At 54.1% G+C, this 19,063-nt stretch overlaps 1 protein-coding gene across 1 annotated transcript; it reads left to right on the forward strand.

Annotated features, from left to right (window-relative positions):
- Window positions 1-3,944: 3,944 nt before the first annotated feature.
- On the forward strand, window positions 3,945-17,420 carry Fscn1 (fascin actin-bundling protein 1). Its single transcript, XM_076923568.1, has 5 exons — window positions 3,945-4,883; window positions 13,272-13,428; window positions 13,536-13,657; window positions 13,900-14,067; window positions 16,128-17,420. The coding sequence occupies exons 1-5, from the start codon at window positions 4,052-4,054 to the stop codon at window positions 16,328-16,330; spliced, it is 1,482 nt and encodes a 493-aa protein (XP_076779683.1). The 5' UTR covers window positions 3,945-4,051; the 3' UTR covers window positions 16,331-17,420.
- Window positions 17,421-19,063: the final 1,643 nt, after the last annotated feature.

Below are 19,063 nucleotides of genomic sequence, written 5' to 3' on the forward strand. Positions count from 1 at the left end.
AGAAGAAGAAGAAGAAGAGGAGGAAGAGGAGGAGACAAGATAAAACAACCAACCACATAGCTGTCGGAGGTGGTGCTTGCCTATAATCCTAGCACTTGGGAGGCTAAAAGACGAAATCAGGAGTTGCTATGCAGTTTTGGCTTATGAGAGCCTTTCTCATAAAACCAAAATCAAAAAAGCAAAACATGAGGTGGTAACTCAGCTGTAGAGTGCTTATCTCCCCTAACTAGAGTAGAGAGTCTAACTCCCCTGTGAGGGGCTGGGGAGAATCCCCCCCCCAGGGGCTTGGGCGTGGCTCAGTGGTAGAGCCCCTGCCTAGAATACCCCACTGAGGGGCTGGGGTGTGGCTCAGTAACAGACTGCTCACCTAACATGTTCAAGGCCATGACTTTCATTGAAAACATCACAAAACAAACAAACGCATCAGTGGGGTTGATCTATATCCATGTTTGCTTGTCTCCATTTAAAGAACAACACCTGGAGTGGGGAGGGTGGGAACAGGGAGGTGAAGGTTGTTTCATCCTTTGTCTTTGAACCATGTGGCTGTGGATGTATTATCTGTTCCCAAGGGTAGCACATGAAATGATAACAATGAAGGCTTCGGTTCTGCTGAAATGAACCTCAAGTCTCCACAGATGACCTCACCCAGAGCCAGATGGAAGTCCCCTAACATTTAAGCCTCTGTTCTGAGTGCTGGACCCAAACTCGTCTTAAGGGAAAATCCAAGGAGCCTCTCTGTGGTTTCCTTCCACAATACTCTCGCTGCATGTGTGTGTGTGCCCGTGTACACATGTGTGTGTATGCATGAGTGTGTACTGTGTGCATGTGTGTGAACATGTGTGTATGTGCATGTGTGCAGGTGTGTACCTGTGTGTATGCATCCATGTATGTACATGTGAATATATGCATGCGTGTATGTGCATGTGTGTATACTGTGTGCATGTGTGTACATGTGTTCACGTGTGTGTACATGTGTGCAAGTGTGTATAGGCCAGAGGTTGATGTTGGGTAACTTTCTCCATAGCTCTCTACCTTAGTTTTATCGTCTGTGTATGAGTGACTCTGGGCACTGTAGGCCACAGCACATGTGTGGAGGGCAGAGAACAACTTGTAAGAGTCGCTCTCTTCCCCACTGTGTGGGTTAAGACCCAGTTAGGTGTTCAGGCTTGGATACAAGTGTCTTCACTTGCTGAGATATCCTCCATTTTTTTGGGGGGGAGGTGTTTCCAAAACCGGTTTATTCACATGGCGGACGGTGGATGGATCTGATCCTCCATTTTGTTAAAAACACTTTTTTTTTGTTGTTGTTCTTTAAGGCAGGGTCTTGTTATATAGCTCCATCTATCCTGGAATTGCTCTGTAGTCCAGGCTGGCATCAAAATCAGAGATTTACCTGCCTCTGCCTCCCGAGTGCTGGGATTAAAGGCGTGCGGAACCAGTGCACCATCCAGTTTACCATTCTAAAAAGAGTTGTGGGTGCAGGAATTTGAGGAGGCCAGAAGAGTCCTGGAGCTCTTGGAACTGGGGTTAGAAGTGGTTGTGAGCTTTCACGGGTGCTGAGGACTGAACTTGGGTCCTTTAGAAGTGCTGAGCCATGACCTTAGATTTGAGTTCCTTATACTGAAACTGAAGTCCACTGACTTGGCTAGGCTGACTGGTCAGTGAGCCCAGGGATCCTCCTGTTTCCAGCTCTACAGTGTGGGTTTTAGATGTACACCATATGTCTAGTTTCATACGTGGGTGTTAGCGATCCCAACTCTTGCATTCTTATGTTTACATAATTGGTCTTTTGGTGACTGAGCCATCTCCCCAGACCTTTTTTTCTCTTTTGCATTTACACACACACACACACACACACACACACACACACACACACACACACACACACACATATGTACATGCATGCATGCATGGGGAGGGGGCATTTGGGTACCACAGTGTCTAAGATGGGGAAGTGTCAGAAGACAACTTGAAGGAGTTAGTCTTGCCTTCCATCATGATGGTCCAGAGACTGAATCCAGCCCTTCAGCCTGGGAGCATGACCTTACCCTCCGAGCCTTTGCTCTAGCTCCTGGCTTTGGGTTTTTGAGGCAAGATTTCATATAGCTTAGGCTGGCCTGGCATTTGAGGTCATTGCGGAAGCCTAGGACGAGGGTTCTAGGTAAAGGTTCTCTTGCCTTTACCTCTGGTGTGCTGACGTTAGCGTTACCACACCCAGGCATCCCTCGTAGCTTGAGCCTAAAGCTTAAGAGGATGGCCTGCACTCCTGCACCCTGATGTGACAACGTTTAGTGACTAATCAATACCAAGCCTTTATGGGGCCCTGACACATAGCAGACATTGACTTAGCAGCCTGGTAATGAGGCTAACTTGTCCAATTCTGCCCAAGATGATCCTGGGTTAAACAGGTTTGAACAGAGTACTGGATTGCAGGGCACCCCTCAGTACAGGGTTTTGGGTGTTAATGCCTCTAGTCTTCTGACCTGCTCCCCCAAGGCTGGTCTTAAATTCATAGCAATCTTCCTGCCCCTGCCTCTCAAGTTCTGGGATTACAGTGTGACTCACTATGTCCAGGAGTATGTGTCTTTACTACTGAAGAACTCAGGGAGTCCAGTAATCTGTGCAAAGTCCCAGGCCAGAGAACGCAGCTAGCTATCAACCTCTTTCTTGGTGACCTTTCCTGTGACCTCTAAGAGAGGAACTTGATTTCCCAGCATGGATGCTAAGGGCTCATCAGGCTGACCTTTGGTTATGGGGAAGCTATGCCATCTACCCTTCTTCTTTGATGGTTCCTGGAGGGGATGGCCTGGGACAGGGATCTGTTTGGACACAGGTCATCCTGAGGACTGGTCAGCTTCAGCACCCTGCCCAGCCTGTGGCTGGGAAGGGCCAGGGCCCAGATCTTGTGGGCAGCCTGTGGTAAGGCCAGCATTCCAGGGGCCTGCCTGGCATGTGGGGAATGTCCTAGGAGAAGTCCTAGCCTTCCAGAAACTCAAAGGGAAGTGTTCTTACATGGGGTGGGTGGGAGGTGGGAGGTGGTATTTGTGGGAATGTCCCTCTGGTGTGGAACCCTGAGGGGCTGAAGTTAAGAGTTACACTGGGGCTGTGCCATGCCAGGGAGCTGACCTTTTTTGATGTCTTCATAAACAGAGACCGCTATGCCTACCTTACCCACCCTGCTTCCTGGTAGACCAGCACCCCAGGGCTTAAACATCCCCAGGGTGGGGACTTTTGTTGGTCACCGACTTGGGCCACAATCACCACAATTTATTTAGAGTCAGCTGTAGTCTATGCTGGCCCTGGAATAGAGACCTCAGTTTCTGCTCAGGAGGCCCAGGCTACAAGGCCTTCGAGAAACCCTGAGGCGGGTGGGCGGGGCAGGTAGGGCTCTGCGTGTGCCTCTCTAGAGTTTAATCTCCTTTCCACCCCCAGACCCCTGTTTCCCCGCCGTATCTTCTGGTGTCCCCAGCCTCTTAAAGGAACTGCTGTAAGGCTACTTCCTGATATACCACTTCCTGATATACCCTGGACCCTCCCTCCATCCTGAACGGATCCTTACCTTAAACCTGGTCCTTCCATCGACTGGGTTTGGGGCTGGGGGTGCTCTAGGGTGGCCTCAGAGCAGGAGAAAGTTGGGGATCAGCCATCTACTGTTGAGAACGACTGTGGAGGAACAGATAAATGGACTAGCAAACACGAATATGCCAGAGGCAGAAGGATTGCTATGAGTTCGAGTCCAGCCTGAGCCACACATGTACTTCAAGCCTAGTCTGGGCTACAGAGTGAGCCCCCCCCCCCCCCCCCCCCGTCTTAAACCCCTAGAAAAACCCGCAAGGGAAGCGCAGGGGCCCCGGCGCGCGCTGCAGAGCCCCCTCCCCTGGCAGGCCCGGCTAGGGGCGTGGCCTAACACGGTGACGTCACCCGCCTATAAAATCCAGGGCGCCGCCGGGCTGGCTTTGTGGAGAGCTGCAGCGGGCTAAGCCGTGCTGAACAAAGGAGGTCGGGCACAGCCACCCAAGCTCCCGGGGCCACCGGGCCGCCCTCCGCCACCATGACCGCCAACGGCACGGCCGAGTCTGTGCAGATCCAGTTCGGGCTCATCAGCTGCGGCAACAAGTACCTGACAGCCGAGGCGTTCGGGTTCAAGGTGAACGCATCGGCTAGTAGCTTGAAGAAGAAACAGATCTGGACGCTGGAGCAACCTCCCGATGAGGCGGGCAGCGCGGCCGTGTGTCTGCGCAGCCACCTGGGTCGCTACCTGGCCGCCGACAAGGATGGCAACGTGACCTGCGAGCGCGAGGTGCCCGACGGCGACTGCCGCTTCCTCGTCGTGGCACACGACGACGGCCGCTGGTCGTTGCAGTCCGAGGCGCACCGGCGCTACTTCGGCGGCACCGAGGACCGCCTGTCGTGCTTCGCGCAGAGCGTGTCGCCGGCCGAGAAGTGGAGCGTGCACATCGCCATGCACCCCCAGGTCAACATCTACAGCGTCACCCGCAAGCGCTATGCGCATCTGAGCGCGCGACCGGCCGACGAGATCGCGGTAGACCGCGACGTGCCTTGGGGCGTCGACTCGCTCATCACCTTGGCCTTCCAGGACCAGCGCTACAGCGTGCAGACGTCGGACCACCGCTTCCTGCGCCACGACGGGCGCCTTGTGGCGCGGCCCGAGCCCGCCACGGGCTTCACGCTGGAGTTCCGCTCCGGCAAGGTGGCCTTTCGCGACTGCGAAGGTCGCTACCTGGCTCCGTCCGGGCCCAGCGGCACCCTCAAGGCTGGCAAGGCCACCAAGGTGGGCAAAGATGAGCTCTTCGCCCTGGAACAGAGCTGCGCTCAGGTGGTGCTGCAGGCGGCCAACGAGAGGAACGTGTCCACGCGCCAGGGTGAGTTGGGGACATGTCCCTTCCCTTGGGTCCGGACCCAGTGCACAAAAGCTCCTGCATCCTTCTGTTTCCCTATCTCCGCCTGGACTCTCTTTAGGCGCACAGGCCTCTGGGGTCCGCCATGGAGCTTCTATTTAGAAAGACCAGGTCTCACTATATAGCCTTGGCTATCCTGGAACTCGCTATGTAGACCGGGCTGGCCCCGAATTCGCAGAAATCTTCCAATCTCTGTCTCTTGTGCTGGGATTAAAGGCATATAGCAACCCTCTGTCCGGAACCTGGGCTTCTGTTGGGAGGAGTTGACGTGGGGAAGGGGGTTCGGCCTAGCACACCCCAAAGCAATACTGTCCACCTCCCCCACCCCAGGCTGGGGGCGTGGGGCCCCCTAGACCTAGCTTAGACCTCTGCTTCCTCTTCCTTCCTAGTCTGAGCTGCCCCCATTCGTGAGCTGATCCTCTAGGATAGGCTGTCCCGGGTCTTGGAGAAGAAGGGTTCCCCGCCCTCCCCCCCTTGTTCATTTCCTCGTGCGTCCTCTCCCGTTTCGCGGGCCTTTGGCTGGAGGGCCAGGGGATAGTCACCCCTGCCCTCCCCGCCTTAACTGGCGAGATGAAGAGGTTGGAGGGACTTTTGATCCCAGCGGGGTGTGCTGGGCGGGGTTGGCCCTGAGACGGGGGGGGGGGTGTTTGTCCGCAGGGGCTTCCCCTCCCCCACCCAACCTCCCCTGGCCAAGGCCTGGCGCTCCGGGCCGCGGCCTTTGTGAGCAGGGGGGCGGGTCGCCACGGCTGGGCCCTCCCTCGTCCCCTTTGTCCTGCTAAGGCTCTGCAGATGGGAAAACCAGATGCGCGGAGCTGGGGGAGGGGATCGGCTTAGGCGGGTCCCTCTGCGGAGGAGCCACCCCCAACCCTCCAGGCGTTGTCCCTGGTCCAGGGTTCAGTGAGGAAGCGGAGTGAAGCCGCCTGGTTCTTCCTTCGCACCCAGGCGGCAGGCGGCGTGGCGCCGGTGGCTGCCCGCCAGGCGCCCTCCCTGTCCTCCCGTGCATGCCTCGCGGTCCGGCACTCGGCGGAGTGTCCCTCCAAAAGCCTCTACCCTCGTGTGAACCGGTGCCCAAGGCCTCTCTGGCTGGGAACAATCGTTTGCAACTCTGTCTGTCCCCATCCAGGGCCTCCAGCAGGCTGGTAGGCCATTTCCGACCGGCACTGGCATGGCACAAGTAGGCGCCTCCTTTCTGGCGTAACCCCTACTTTCCAAAGGGTCTTTGCTGCCTACTGGCAGGGGCTTGTGAGATCTCGCTTCCTTGGTTGAGAAATTGGACCCCAGGCTTTGGAGATAGCTGGATGGGAGCCAGTCTGTGGAGAGGAAGACCCCCTCCCCCAATGCAGAGGGCAAAGCCTTGGGTGGGGCCTGCCTGAGTTTGGCTGAATTAACGTTCAGAAAGGTGCAACAATTTACTTACTGTTACACAGTCAGCCACATGCTGAACTGGGTATGCTTGATTCCAGAATGTTCTCTCATTTTACACCTCCCTCCCCCCACACACACCAATGAACCATAGCTTCTCTTGTTTCACAATGCTGGTCGAGGGGGTCAGAGTTCCCACCTGTTTAGCAAACACTGGTATACAAGGAGCAGTAAACGTCTCTTGGGGATGTGACTTACTATGTAAAGCAAAAGATTGGGGGTACAGGATCTGGTTAGTAGATTATAAGGATCTGGGATCCTTTCTGAGGACCCAAGAGCTGCCCCCAGGAGCGTGAACAGAAAAGAGCATGCACCAAGTTTATGGACCGGTCTTGCAGGCAGGGTCCTTTGCTCCACAGCAAAGGCCCCAAGGCAGAGAGCTGCAGATAGAGAAGCCCTGCATGTCCAGGAGGAAGGTTGGGATCTGGGACTGGAGGGAACTTTGTAGATGCCGGGTACTCTCTAGTCTAGAGAGACCAGCTCTCTGCTTACAGAGCTGTGTCCAAGGCTTGCGCCCTGGGGAAGGTTAGGCAAGGCACAGGTGACTTGGGCCCTTGGGGCCTGGAAGGAGCTAGAAGGTGTGTTTTGCGAGCCTGGACAGGTACTCTTCTCTGAGGGTGCCATGACTGTGTATGATTCACAATGATGCGACAGGAGGGGGCGGGAATTGAAGGAGCTGAAGGGATGAGAATCTGAAGGGAACTTGGGGTCACAGACCTCTTCTGCGCTCATATACCCGGGTCTAAGTCTCATTCCCCTGTCAGCCAACTCCTCCCCGGGCTTTTTGAGGGTGAGCGGCTGGGTGGGTGTGCCGGGGAGGCCATTTTGGGCAGGCCTGCGTGGCAGGGAGGCGGGGCGGGGCTGGGCTTCGGGAAACACGTGTTGAGAACGGCTAGCCAGGAATAGGGGGAGGGAAGGCGCAATCTGGGGTTGTGAATCATCCATGCAGATTTGCTGCTTCCTGCTCCCTGGCCTCAGTTTCCCCATCTGAAAAACACGGAGGTACTTTGAACCAGGCTATGTTCCTGAGAGGTGGAGCTCCCATGAGAGCAGGATTGGGGGATGGACCCTCACCGGCCCCTGCTGGCTCAAGGAGACCCCGTGCTGTGTCTCCCCACACTGCCCATCCTGGTTTACATGTTGGGTTTTAAGGATGCTTTCAAAGGATTTTTGTCCCCATCACTGCTCGGGTGCCTGGCTGAAGAGTGACAAGTGAGGCTGGGCTTTGTAGAGTATCTGACGGCTCCCCACTTGGGGCAAGGAATGGCTTGGTTTTGAGCACTTTGGGAGGTAAAGTCCTGGAGGGTTCTAAGCTAAGCTGCCTTCTGGGTTGTGGGGATTGCTTATTTCGAACAAAGCGAGGGACTCTGGCAAGCAGCTAAGCCCAGGAAGGGGTTGCAGTTTGGAGGACCCTCTGAGTCACCACAGAGACGCCTAGGAAGCTGGAAGACAGCCACGCCCCCTCCGTGGGCTCCTAGGAGCCTGTGACTCAGGTTTTCTGTGCTGCTGCAGCTGAAAAAAAAAACCCACAGAAAATCTGTTACCATAGCAACGCAGCTCCAATGTGATTCCAAGGCCAAGTGGGGCCTCTCCCCCATTTCGCCCCCCCCCCCAGCCTTAGAGAGCCCATTCTGGAAGGGGGCTAACTTCTCTTTCCTGCTGAGATGGAAGGGCCCAGCATCTCCTTGGCAACAGGCCTTCACATCCTTTCACAGTCCCAACAGAATTGAGAGGTGATCTTTTTTTGGCAAGGGAGGGAAACTGAGGCAGAGAGAGAAGACATTCACCTAAGGGTACCTGAATCCTTTGATGGCCTCTTTATCAAAAAGTGGATACACCAGGCCCCTTTGTCCCAGTACCTGGAGATGAGACCCAGATGGTGGTCTGCGTGAAGCCCTTTTTGTCCTCCGTCTGGATGTCTCATTTTTCAGAGGTACTGGGAGGTTAAAGATTTGTGTATGTCCACAGCACTGAGCTGTCTTGAACTCAGTGCCCATGATGTCTTGGATCAGGGCCTCCCCTTTGTGTGAGGGAAGCTAGCACACTGGGAAGCTCTGACTCCATTACCCCACCACTTCATTTTTAGTTTTTGTCTTGTAGCCCATCTGGCATCTAACCCTCCATTCTCCTGCCTCAGTCTCCGCGGTGCTGGGATGAGAGGCATGGGCTACTACAGGCTTCTGGTCTCCTCTTGATGGCCTTCCTGGGATGCTGGAGTGCCTGGGAGAGCCTTTTCTTTTTTTTGCTTCAAGACAGGGTTTCCCTGTGTAGCCCTAAAACTCCCTATGTAGACCAGGCTGGTCTCCAGTGCTGGGAATAAAGGCGTGTGTCACCATTGTGTCACCATTGTGTCAGCATCTCTTGTGGGGCTTTTATTTGTGGGAATGTGAGGATAAAACCTGAGGCCTTGTGCATGACAGGCAGGGGCTCTACCACTGAGCCACACCCCAGCCCCTCACTGGGGGATTCTAGGCAGGGGCTCTACCACTGAGCCACACCCCAGCCCCTCACTGGGGGATTCTAGGCAGGGGCTCTACCACTGAGCCACACCCCAGCCCCTCACTGGGGGATTCTAGGCAGGGGCTCTACCTCTGAGCCACACCCCTAAAGCCAGGTTTTCTTTCTTTTTTCTTAAAATACATTTTAAATCTAATTACCTTTATTAGAGTGTGTGTGTGGGGGGTGGGGGGGCGGCATAGGCCACAACACCCGCATGGAGTTCAGAGGACAACTTGTAGGAATCCATTTTCTCCTTCAAACAGTTGGGGTATAGAGAAGGAATTCTGGAGGCTTGGTGACAAGAACCCAAGTGAGTGATTGGGACCCACTGAGCTCCAAGTGCTGGCTTTCCGTGACTGTCCCGTTGCCCTCAGTGGGCACCGTTAGACCAGGTGGGGTCGCTTAGGCTCTCTGGCATCCGGTGTGGCTGTTCTGCCCAGTAAGCTGTGCTGACTGAGGAGTTCCTGCACGTGGCAGCTCAATTACAGGGAGGCAGAGGGGACAGTGGGCGACACCCCGCATACGTGTGGCCAGCTGTCCTCTTGATGTTTAGCCATCCCTAGTGTGGGCCAGGGGCAGACTGCAGCCCAGAGCTGTGGCCTTGGAGTGGCCGCCCAGCCCGAGACGGCCTTCCCACCCATGCTTCAATGGTAGATCCTGTGGAGGGACTGGGCCAGGGTCCTGGGGGACCCACCATGGAAGCCATGTCTGCTGATGCTGAGACATGGCCAGGCATGTGTCCATCTCCACTCCTGAAGTCCAGGAGCTCCTTGGTCTTGCTAGGTGACCTTGGGCCAAGGCCTGTCACCTCTGAGCCTCAACTGCTTTGTGAGTAGAGGTAAGGGTTGTTGGCACTGACAGCACAGATCACTGGCACACTCTTGGTGGAGTATCAACTAAGGATGGGTTCCTCTACCAGGTTCTGCCTCCTAAGGACGTCTAAAGACAGCTGTGAGGTCAGTAGTGTATACTGTGTCCCCATGCTGAGGACATTCTTAGAATCTCGGCTCCTTGAAACAAAGAGTTCATCTTGTTAGGACCCAAGATCCCACTCCAAGGTGGAGTGAAAGCCACTATTACAAAGCAGAGCCACTGAGCAGGCCTTGGGAGAGATACCTTATTGGGGCTCAGTGAGGTCATATAACATGGAAGCTGTGTAGTGTTACTATGTAGCAAGAAGTTAGCAAGCCGTACAACAAACCTGTAATTCCAACTCAGGAGGTAGAGGCAGAGTTCAAAGGTAGCTTGGGATACACAGTGAGACCCTGTCTCAAAACAGAACAAACAGGCTGGAGAGATGGCTCAGTGGTTAAGAGCACTGGCTACTCTTCCAGGGGTCCTGAGTTCAATTCCCAGCAACCACATGGTGGCTCACAACCATCTGTAATGGGATTCGATGCCCTTTTCTGGTGTGTCTGAGAATACTGTACTCACATACATAAAATAAATAAATAAATCTTTAAAAAAAATGAAAAGGAAGGAGGTGTTAGGGAGATGGCTCAGACAGTTGTTTTTTGTTTGTTTTGGCTTTTTTGGTTTTTTGCTTGTTTTTTGTTTTGTTTTGTTTCCCTTTTTGGGGGTGGGGGTGGGGCGGGGTTTCTGTATAGCAGCCCTGGCTGTCCTGGAACTTGCCTGTTAGGCCAAGCTGGTCTTGAACTCAGAGATCAGCCTTCCTCTGCCTCCCAAGGTTACTTACGCTCAGCTCTGGAACGCTGTTCCTGCAGAGGCCCAGCACTTGCAGGGTGGCTCACAACAACTCAGGAGAGCTGACCTCTGAGGGCACCGGGCACATAGGAGATACGCATACATACATACACACAGGCAAAATGTTCATACATAACATATAAAATACAAGAAGCCTTTCTAAACATTAAAGAAAATAAATAAGAGAGAGGGAGGGAAAGAAGGAGGGAGACCCAGTGTTTGCACGTGGCCACCACACACAGGGAACTGCTGGAAGGTTTGCTCAGCGTTCAGTGTTTGTGGCTGGTGGGAGCAGGGATAAAGTGTGACATCATTCTTATGCCTTTTGAACTTTCTAAAACAATATGTGATGTGTGTGTGTTTGGTACTAGGGGTGGAGTCCAGGGCCTTCCACCGTGTTGGGCAAACACTTTACACGGAGCTATATTTTCTTTTTTTTTTTTTGGTTTTTCGAGACAGGGTTTCTCTGTGTAGCCCTGGCTGTCCTAGCACTCACTCTGTAGACCAGGCTGGCCTAGAACTCAGAAATCCGCCTGCCTCTGCCTCCCAAGTGCTGGGATTAAAGGCGTGCGCCACCACCACCCGGCGGAGCTATATTTTCAATCCCCTCTCTATTTTATTTATTTTACATATAGCTCTGGCTGGCCTAGAACTCATGTAAACTAAGGTAACCTCAAACCCACCCAAACTCAAACGTGATTCGCCCGCCTCTGCCTCCTGAGTGCTAGAGGTAAGTCATGCGCCACCACGCCCACCTTCTGTTTAAAGAAAGATTACTGCTTTTGTTTTTATTTTTGTCTGTGGAGGGTGTGCCTGCATGCACTGGTGCCGATTTGGAGGTGAGAATCAGATCTCTTCTACCCTGTTGGTCCCAGGGATCGAACTCAGGTTGTTAGGTTTGGCAGCAGGTGCCTTTATCGCGATAGCCTGCAGCCTTGTGTGTATCTGTGTGTCTGTCTGTATCTGTGTGCATGGGGTGGAGTCTCATGTACCTCAGGCTGGCCTTGAACTTATGATCTTCCTGCCTCTGATAACCAAGTACTGAGATTGTAGGCCCACTCTGACACACCCTTTTATGCAGTTCTGGGATGGACCCCAGGACTTTGACTGTCAACTGAGTTATAGCCACAACCTTATTTTATTATTTTTTGAGATCAGCCCCACTCATCACCAAGGCTAACGTCGGCCTCCTGAGTGCTGGGATGACTGGCGTGGGTCGCAGTGCCTGGCTCATACTTTATGCCTTTACTTTCACACGTACCCACCACAGGAAGCGGGTAACGAACCCCCTTTTATCAGCACCCAGCCATGTGACATTCTGCAGAACCATCGCCATCTGTGTGTTTATTCAATGGTTTTGGTTGTATTTAAAGCAAATTCCGGACACTGGGGCGTCTTATCCGGAAACGCCTCCATCTGTAGCTACAAAACCAGGCCATTCCTTATGTAACGGGAGCCTTGCCTAACTGGAGCCAATCTTTAGGACCCAATCCGGGGCCACGGGAGAGTTCTGCTTGGTCTTAGAACATCTTTGTGGGTGGTTCATTTTGAAGTCTGAAGGCTTCCTTCCTCCCCTGCTCTCTTTCCTCCTTGTCATTTTGGGCACTAGAGTTAAAGAAACTCATCACTGAGCCAAATCCCCAGATTTTTTTTTTTTTTCTTTTTTTTTTTTTTTTTTTTAGAGTTATGTAGCCAGGCAGTGGCGGCGCACGCCTTTAATCCCAGCACTTGGGAGGCAGAGGCAGGTGGATTTCTGAGTTCGAGACCAGCCTGGTCTACAGAGTGAGTCTAGGACAGCCCTGGCTATCAGAGAAACCCTGTCTTGAAAAACCAAAAAAAAAAAAAAAAAAAAAAAAAGAGTTATGTATTCCAGGCTGGTCTTGAACTTGTGACAATGCCTGGCACAACCTATTTTTATTGTTTATGTGTATGTACGCCCCTAATATGGAAGTCAGAGGTCAATATCATATGTATCATCTTCGATCATTCTACATACTTTTTGGGGGAGGGGAAGGGATGAAGCCTAGCCTGGGATGTGGTGACTCATGCTTTCTATTCCAGCATTCAAGCAAAGGTAGGCAGATCTCTGAGTTCCAGGACAGCCAGGGCTACACAGGGAAACCCTGTCTCAAAAAACAAAAGAAAGGAAAAGAAATGGGTCTCCCCATGTAGCCCTGGCTGCCCTAGAACTCACTGTGTAGACCACACTGGCCTTGAACTCACAACACAGATCCACCGCCTCTGTCTCCTGAGTGCCCACTCTCTGCTCTGAGACAAGAATCACTCAGTGGCCTGGATTCAGTGATTCAGCTAAGCTGGCTGGTCACCCAGCTCCAGGCCCCCATCTGTCTTGGCTTTCCTGTGATGGGATTATCGGCTCATGCCACCACACCTGCCTTTTATGTGATTCCTAGCAATCTGAATTTAATATTTTATGGCCAAGCCATCTCTTCGATGCCCCACCCCCTTTTTTTTCTTTTGAGACAAGAGTCTTGGTAGCCCCGGGGGTTCCAGAACTCACAGTTAGCCTGCAGTTTCAGTTTCCTGAGTGGTGAGATCCTGGCTAGCCTTGGCTGCTGACCTGCTGGCCTGGTCCTGCCCACTGCTTGGGATCACCACTGAGGGATCTAAGCCACACTTCAGGAAGTCCACTGCCCTGTGGGATCCTGGAATATGGGTGAGACAAGGGTCACGCCCTGTCCTGACTGGCTGGGTCTCTCTCTGCAGGAATGGACCTGTCTGCCAATCAGGATGAAGAAACTGATCAGGAGACCTTTCAGTTGGAGATCGACCGGGACACAAGAAAGTGTGCCTTCCGCACCCACACGGGCAAGTACTGGACACTGACAGCAACCGGAGGTGTGCAGTCCACTGCATCCACCAAGTGAGTCACACCCTACACCCCTCAATCACATGGCATGTCTCTTCTCCTGGGACTGGGGCAGCCCGCTTGATGGCCCCACATTGCCAGCCCCTCTTCTCTTCCCCCAGGAATGCCAGCTGCTACTTTGACATCGAGTGGTGTGACCGCCGGATCACTCTGAGAGCGGCCAACGGCAAGTTTGTGACCGCCAAGAAAAACGGCCAGCTGGCCGCCTCCGTGGAGACAGCAGGTAGCCACATGGGGACATGCACTCCAAGCCTTTTCCCCTAGTGCCCTGGGAGGTCAGTCACCCTGTGGTCAGCCATCAGTGCCACCTGAACCTCCCTGTGTGTGCAGGGCATCCCCGTAAGCTGCTGTACCCCAGGATGGCAGCCTGTGACCCTTAGCTTCTTGGTATCCCTCTCTGAGCCACATCCTGGCTGGCCTCTCCTTGTTGCTGTAAAGCCCGACGGCCCCTTTTCTCTGCGACAGGGGACTCAGAACTCTTCCTCATGAAGCTGATTAACCGCCCCATTATTGTGTTCCGTGGGGAGCATGGATTCATTGGCTGCCGCAAGGTCACGGGCACCCTGGATGCCAACCGCTCCAGTTACGACGTCTTCCAGCTGGAGTTCAACGATGGAGCCTACAACATCAAAGGTAGGTTCTCTGGGTGGGCATGCTCGTCAGGGAATGGGTTTCCTATGGCTGCTGGGGTAGCCCCTCCCTGTCCCCATTGTCTACAGAGCTGACAGAGAAGGTAGGAAGCAGCCAGGGAGAGTGGTCGTGGTTCTAACCTGAGAATCTGAGACAGGAGAATTATCTTTATTTTTTCTTTTTTGGTGTTGAGGACGGAACCCAGGGTTTTGCAATTGTTAAGCAAGTGTTCTACCATTGAGCTAAATCCCCACCCCACCCCCTGAGAGAAAGGAAGGAAGGAAGGAAGGAAGGAAGGAAGGAAGGAAGGAAAGAAGGAAGGAAGGAAGGAAGGACGGAAGAAGGATTAAAGAAGATGGAGCCTGGTGGTGGTGATGTCTTGTGCCTTTAGTCTCAGCACTCAGAAGGCAGATCTCTTGAGTTCTTGGCTAGCCTGGTCTGCAGAGTATATTCTGTGTATTCTAAGACAGCCAGGGCTACACAGAGAAACTCTGCCTCAAAAACAAAAGGGAGAGGAGAGATGGAAGATAAGGATATTACTTCTTGGTTATGGTACCAAAACCAGTGGGAGGACACCAACAATCCAGTGTCAGTCAGAATCAGAGCCCCTTGATGTGTGTGGCCTTGGCAAGGCAAACATGACTCCTTTCTTACAGTGGTGAGGACTGAACTCAGAGCCAAGCCTCCCCTCACTGGGGAAGTCTAGGCAGAGGCTCTACCACTGAGCCACACCCCAGCCCCTCACTGGGGGATTCTAGGCAGGGGCCCTACCACTGAGCCATACCCCAGCCCCTCACTGGGGGATTCTAGGCAGAGGCTCTACCACTGAGCCACACCCCCAGCCCCTCACTGGGGGATTCTAGGCAGGGGCTCTACCACTGAGCCATACCCCAGCCCCTCCCTGGGGGATTCTAGGCAGGGGCTCTACCACTGAGCCATACCCCAGCCCCTCCCTGGGGGATTCTAGGCAGGGGCTCTACCACTGAGCCATACCCCAGCCCCTCCCTGGGGGATTCTAGGCAGGGGCTCTACCACTGAGCCATACCCCAGCCCCTCCCTGGGGGATTCTAGGCAGGGCTCTACCAGTGAGCCACACCCCAGCCCCTCACTGGGGGATTCTAGGCAGGGGCTCTACCACTGAGCCATACCCCAGCCCCTCCCTGGGGGATTCTAGGCAGGGGCTCTACCACTGAGCCATACCCCAGCCCCTCCCTGGGGGATTCTAGGCAGGGGCTCTACCACTGAGCCATACCCCAGCCCCTCCCTGGGGGATTCTAGGCAGGGGCTCTACCACTGAGCCATACCCCAGCCCCTCACTGGGGGATTCTAGGCAGGGCTCTACCAGTGAGCCACACCCCAGCCCCTCACTGGGGGATTCTAGGCAGGGGCTCTACCACTGAGCCACACCCCAGCCCCTCACTGGGGGATTCTAGGCAGGGGCTCTACCACTGAGCCACACCCCAGCCCCTCACTGGGGGACTCTAGGCAGGGGCTCTACCACTGAGCCACACCCCAGCCCCTCACTGGGGGATTCTAGGCAGGGCCTCTACCACTGAGCCACACCCCATCTCCTCACTGGGGGATTCTAGGCAGGGGATCTACCACTGAGCCACACCCCAGCCCCTCACTGGGGGATTCTAGGCAGGGGATCTACCACTGAGCCACACCCCAGCCCCTCACTGGAAGCTCTTTTTGTTTGTTCGTTTTGTTTTGTTTTATTGAGTCCCTAGCCGTCCCAGAACTTGCTTTGTAGACCAGGTTGCCCTTAAACTCGGAGATGTACCGTGTCTCTGCCTCCCAAATGTTGGATTTAAAGGCATGTGCCACCGTGCCCAGCCCTAGCCCTCTTATATTTTGTAATTTGAAATGACATGTCAGTAAATGTCCCAGGATGGCCTTGAATCTTGGTAATCTTCCTGCCTCAGTTTCGTGAGTTTTTGGAGTACAGGACTGTGCCCCAGATCCAGCTGAGCCCACTGAGTTCTGGAAGCTGACAGTGGGAGGGAGTGTTAATCCTTTCGGGGATTGACAAGGTGGGGTTGACATGTAGTCTCCTTCCCCAGACTCCACGGGCAAGTACTGGACGGTGGGTAGTGACTCCTCGGTCACCAGCAGCAGCGACACCCCTGTGGATTTCTTCCTCGAGTTCTGTGACTACAATAAGGTGGCTCTCAAGGTGGGCGGCCGCTACTTGAAGGGGGACCACGCTGGGGTCCTGAAGGCCTGCGCGGAGACTATCGACCCCGCCTCGCTCTGGGAGTATTAGGGCCTCCTGCCCTCTGCAGGCCCATTCCTTCTGTTATCCTTACTCACCGGGTGGCCTGCAGCAGGTGGCAAGCCCCTTCCTTGCCTTTCAAACTGGAAACCTGAGAGGAAACGGTGCCCCTGCCCGTTGCCCTCTGTGGACCCCCTTTTCCCTAACTCTCTGCTCCCCATGGGTCGGTGACTGCAGACTGTCCCCGGGAGGGACTCCGGTTCCCTCTGTCCCCTTCTTTCCATGGGGCACTCTGGCACCTTTCTTCTGACCTCAGTCAACTCTGAGCCTTATTTCCCCCAGGAAGTGGCCTAGGAGAAGCTACAGGGCCTAGGGAGCTACCCTGAGCTTGAGCTTGTAACTGGAAGACCCTACCCCCATGCCCCACCCCCTCTCTGGTGCACCTACTTTGGTCCCAGCGTCCAGAGGCGAGCCTTTTGGAGGGACTGAAGCCGGGCATGGCCTGCCTTGCTCACAAGTGTTTTTTTCTGGATCATGGCTGGAAGACAGTCTGTCCGTCCTGCAGCGTTCAGGCCTGGCTCTTTGACTCAAAGCTAGCTAGGTGGCACTGCCAGGTCACTCCTGCACATTGTGGAAGAGGAGGGTCTCTCTCCCACCTCATTCCTTCCCCCCTGGCCTGACTGGAAGCAGAAAAATGACCAAAACAGTATTTTTTGTTTGTTTTTGAGAAAATGTTACTGTTGAAAGGGCCCTAGGCAAGCCTGCCCTGTTGGTTGTAGCCGTGAGTGGTCTTGGGGGGTGGGGGGAGATGCTTGGTGCCTGTCCTGCCTCCCCAGCGGGTTCCCTTCCTCCCTCTTGCCTGTCCACCCCAGTCCTGGCTCTGTGATTGGTGCTCCACGTCTTCCCAGACACCTCGGGGCTCCTGGGCGGGAGAAAGCCAGATGTGTCCCTCCCTGGGAGCCCTGGAGTAAACCTCAGGGGGCCCTGTCCCAACTACCCGCATTCCACCGACTCCCCAACACCATGCATCTCACTCTGGGTGTCTCGGTCTTTTATTTTTTTTTGTAACTGTCATTTGTATAACTCTGAAGACCCATGATAGTAGCTTTGAACTGGAAAATAAAGTAACTGCAAGTCTGCAGCGGCCTGTGTGTGTCTCCTGGGGGACCGGCAGAGGACCAGCTGGGAGGGAGGCAGCCGGCAGCCGGCAGCAGGCAGGCTCTTGTTTAGGTCCCCAGTGGCTCCAGCATATGCATTAGTGACTCTGGACTGAGAAATGGGTGAACTTGGCTCCCGAGTCTTTCAAGCTGGGCGGGCGAGAGGGTTCAGCAGGTAAAATTGTTTGCTGCCAAGCTTGATCGGTTTGATTCCCCAGCACCCATGTGAAAAGCTGGGGCTTCTGGGAAGTGCAGAGACAAGAGGATCCTTTGAGTCTGCTGGTGGCCCAGCCTTGCCTAATCTATGAGCTCTGGGGTTGAGTGAGAAGTCCTGGCTCAAGGAGGTAGAGATGGGTTGTGGAAGACACCCACATAGACCTACAGCCCACACATACAGAAATAGAAACAAGCCAGGCCTCCCATCCCAGTTCCTCAGGCAGCTGAGGTAGGATTACAGATTTAGACTGCCTAGGTCGAAGAGTAAGTTTAAGGGTAGCCTGGAACTCACTCTGTAGACCAGGCTAGCCTTGAACTCAGAAATCCACCTGCTTCTGCCTCCCAAGTGCTGGGATTAAAGGCGTGCGCCACCACTACCTGGCACTACTAAATAGATGTTTTAAATGCAGGGGCTGTGGAATGTGGTTCGTGGGTAGCCTCGCTCAGTTGGGGCTGGAGAGATGGCTCAGCTATTAAAGAGCATTGGCCATTGTTTTAGTTAGTGTTTCCATTGCTGTGAACAGGCACCATGACCAAGGCAGCTCTTATGAAGGACAATATTTAATTCGGGCTGGCTTACAAATTCAGAGGTTCAGTCCATTATCAAGACAAGGAAGCATCATCTAGGCAGGCATGGTGCAGGAGGAGCTGAAAGTTCTACATCTTCATCCAAAGGAAGCCAGGAGCAGACTGTCCTCAGGCATCTAGGAGGAGGGTCTCAAAGCCCACCCCCACAGTGACACACTTCCTCCAACAAGGCCACACCTCCTAATAGTGCCACGCCCTGGGCGAAGCTTATTCAAATCACCAACCACAACTGCTTTTCCAGAGGACTCAGGTTCAATTCCCAGCATCCACATGGCAGCTTACTGTTGTAACTCCATTTCCAGGGGACCCAACACCCTTGCACAGACACACTTGCAGGAAAAACATTAGTGGACATAAAAATACATAAATCATGAGGGGGGAGGGAGCACATTAGCTATCTCCACCCTTGACAAGCAAGCTGAGGTCTTGGAAGTATGCCAGAGGTCTGCAGCTTGACACCTAGAGGGTGGTGGCTGTCGCCTATATGCTCCCTCCCCAACCGGTAGGTGCTTAGCTGAGCCCTTTGGGGTATCCCAGGGACCCATTTTACAGAGGGGGATGATGAGGCATAGGGATAGTGCCCAGTAGGGCTTACACAAGACCCAGAAGCCTGAGGCACTGTGGAGGCGGTTAGAGAGCCACGTTGATTGGCTGCTGATGACGAAATGAAGAGCCCCGCAGCGTGATTGGCGGTCCCCGAGGGACGGCATGTGGGGAGATTGACAGGGGCAGATGGCCACAAAGGGTCCAGTGGCTTCCGGCAGGGTGGAATCTCTGGGCCCAAGCCAGTAAAATGTCAGTGACACGGAGAGACAGATGAATC

This window comes from Arvicanthis niloticus, chromosome 24 (assembly GCF_011762505.2).
Source record: "Arvicanthis niloticus isolate mArvNil1 chromosome 24, mArvNil1.pat.X, whole genome shotgun sequence".
NCBI classification, from domain to species: Eukaryota; Metazoa; Chordata; class Mammalia; order Rodentia; family Muridae; genus Arvicanthis; species Arvicanthis niloticus.

Excerpts from the sequence above, each read along its gene's own strand:
- Fscn1 (XM_076923568.1), top strand. The coding sequence starts at position 4,052 with ATGACCGCCAACGGCACGGCCGAGTCTGTGCAGATCCAGTTCGGGCTC. Across the intron at positions 4,884-13,271 it reads GAACGTGTCCACGCGCCAGG|GAATGGACCTGTCTGCCAAT; the intron begins GTGAGTTGGGGA and ends CTCTCTCTGCAG. Across the intron at positions 13,658-13,899 it reads CGCCTCCGTGGAGACAGCAG|GGGACTCAGAACTCTTCCTC; the intron begins GTAGCCACATGG and ends TCTCTGCGACAG.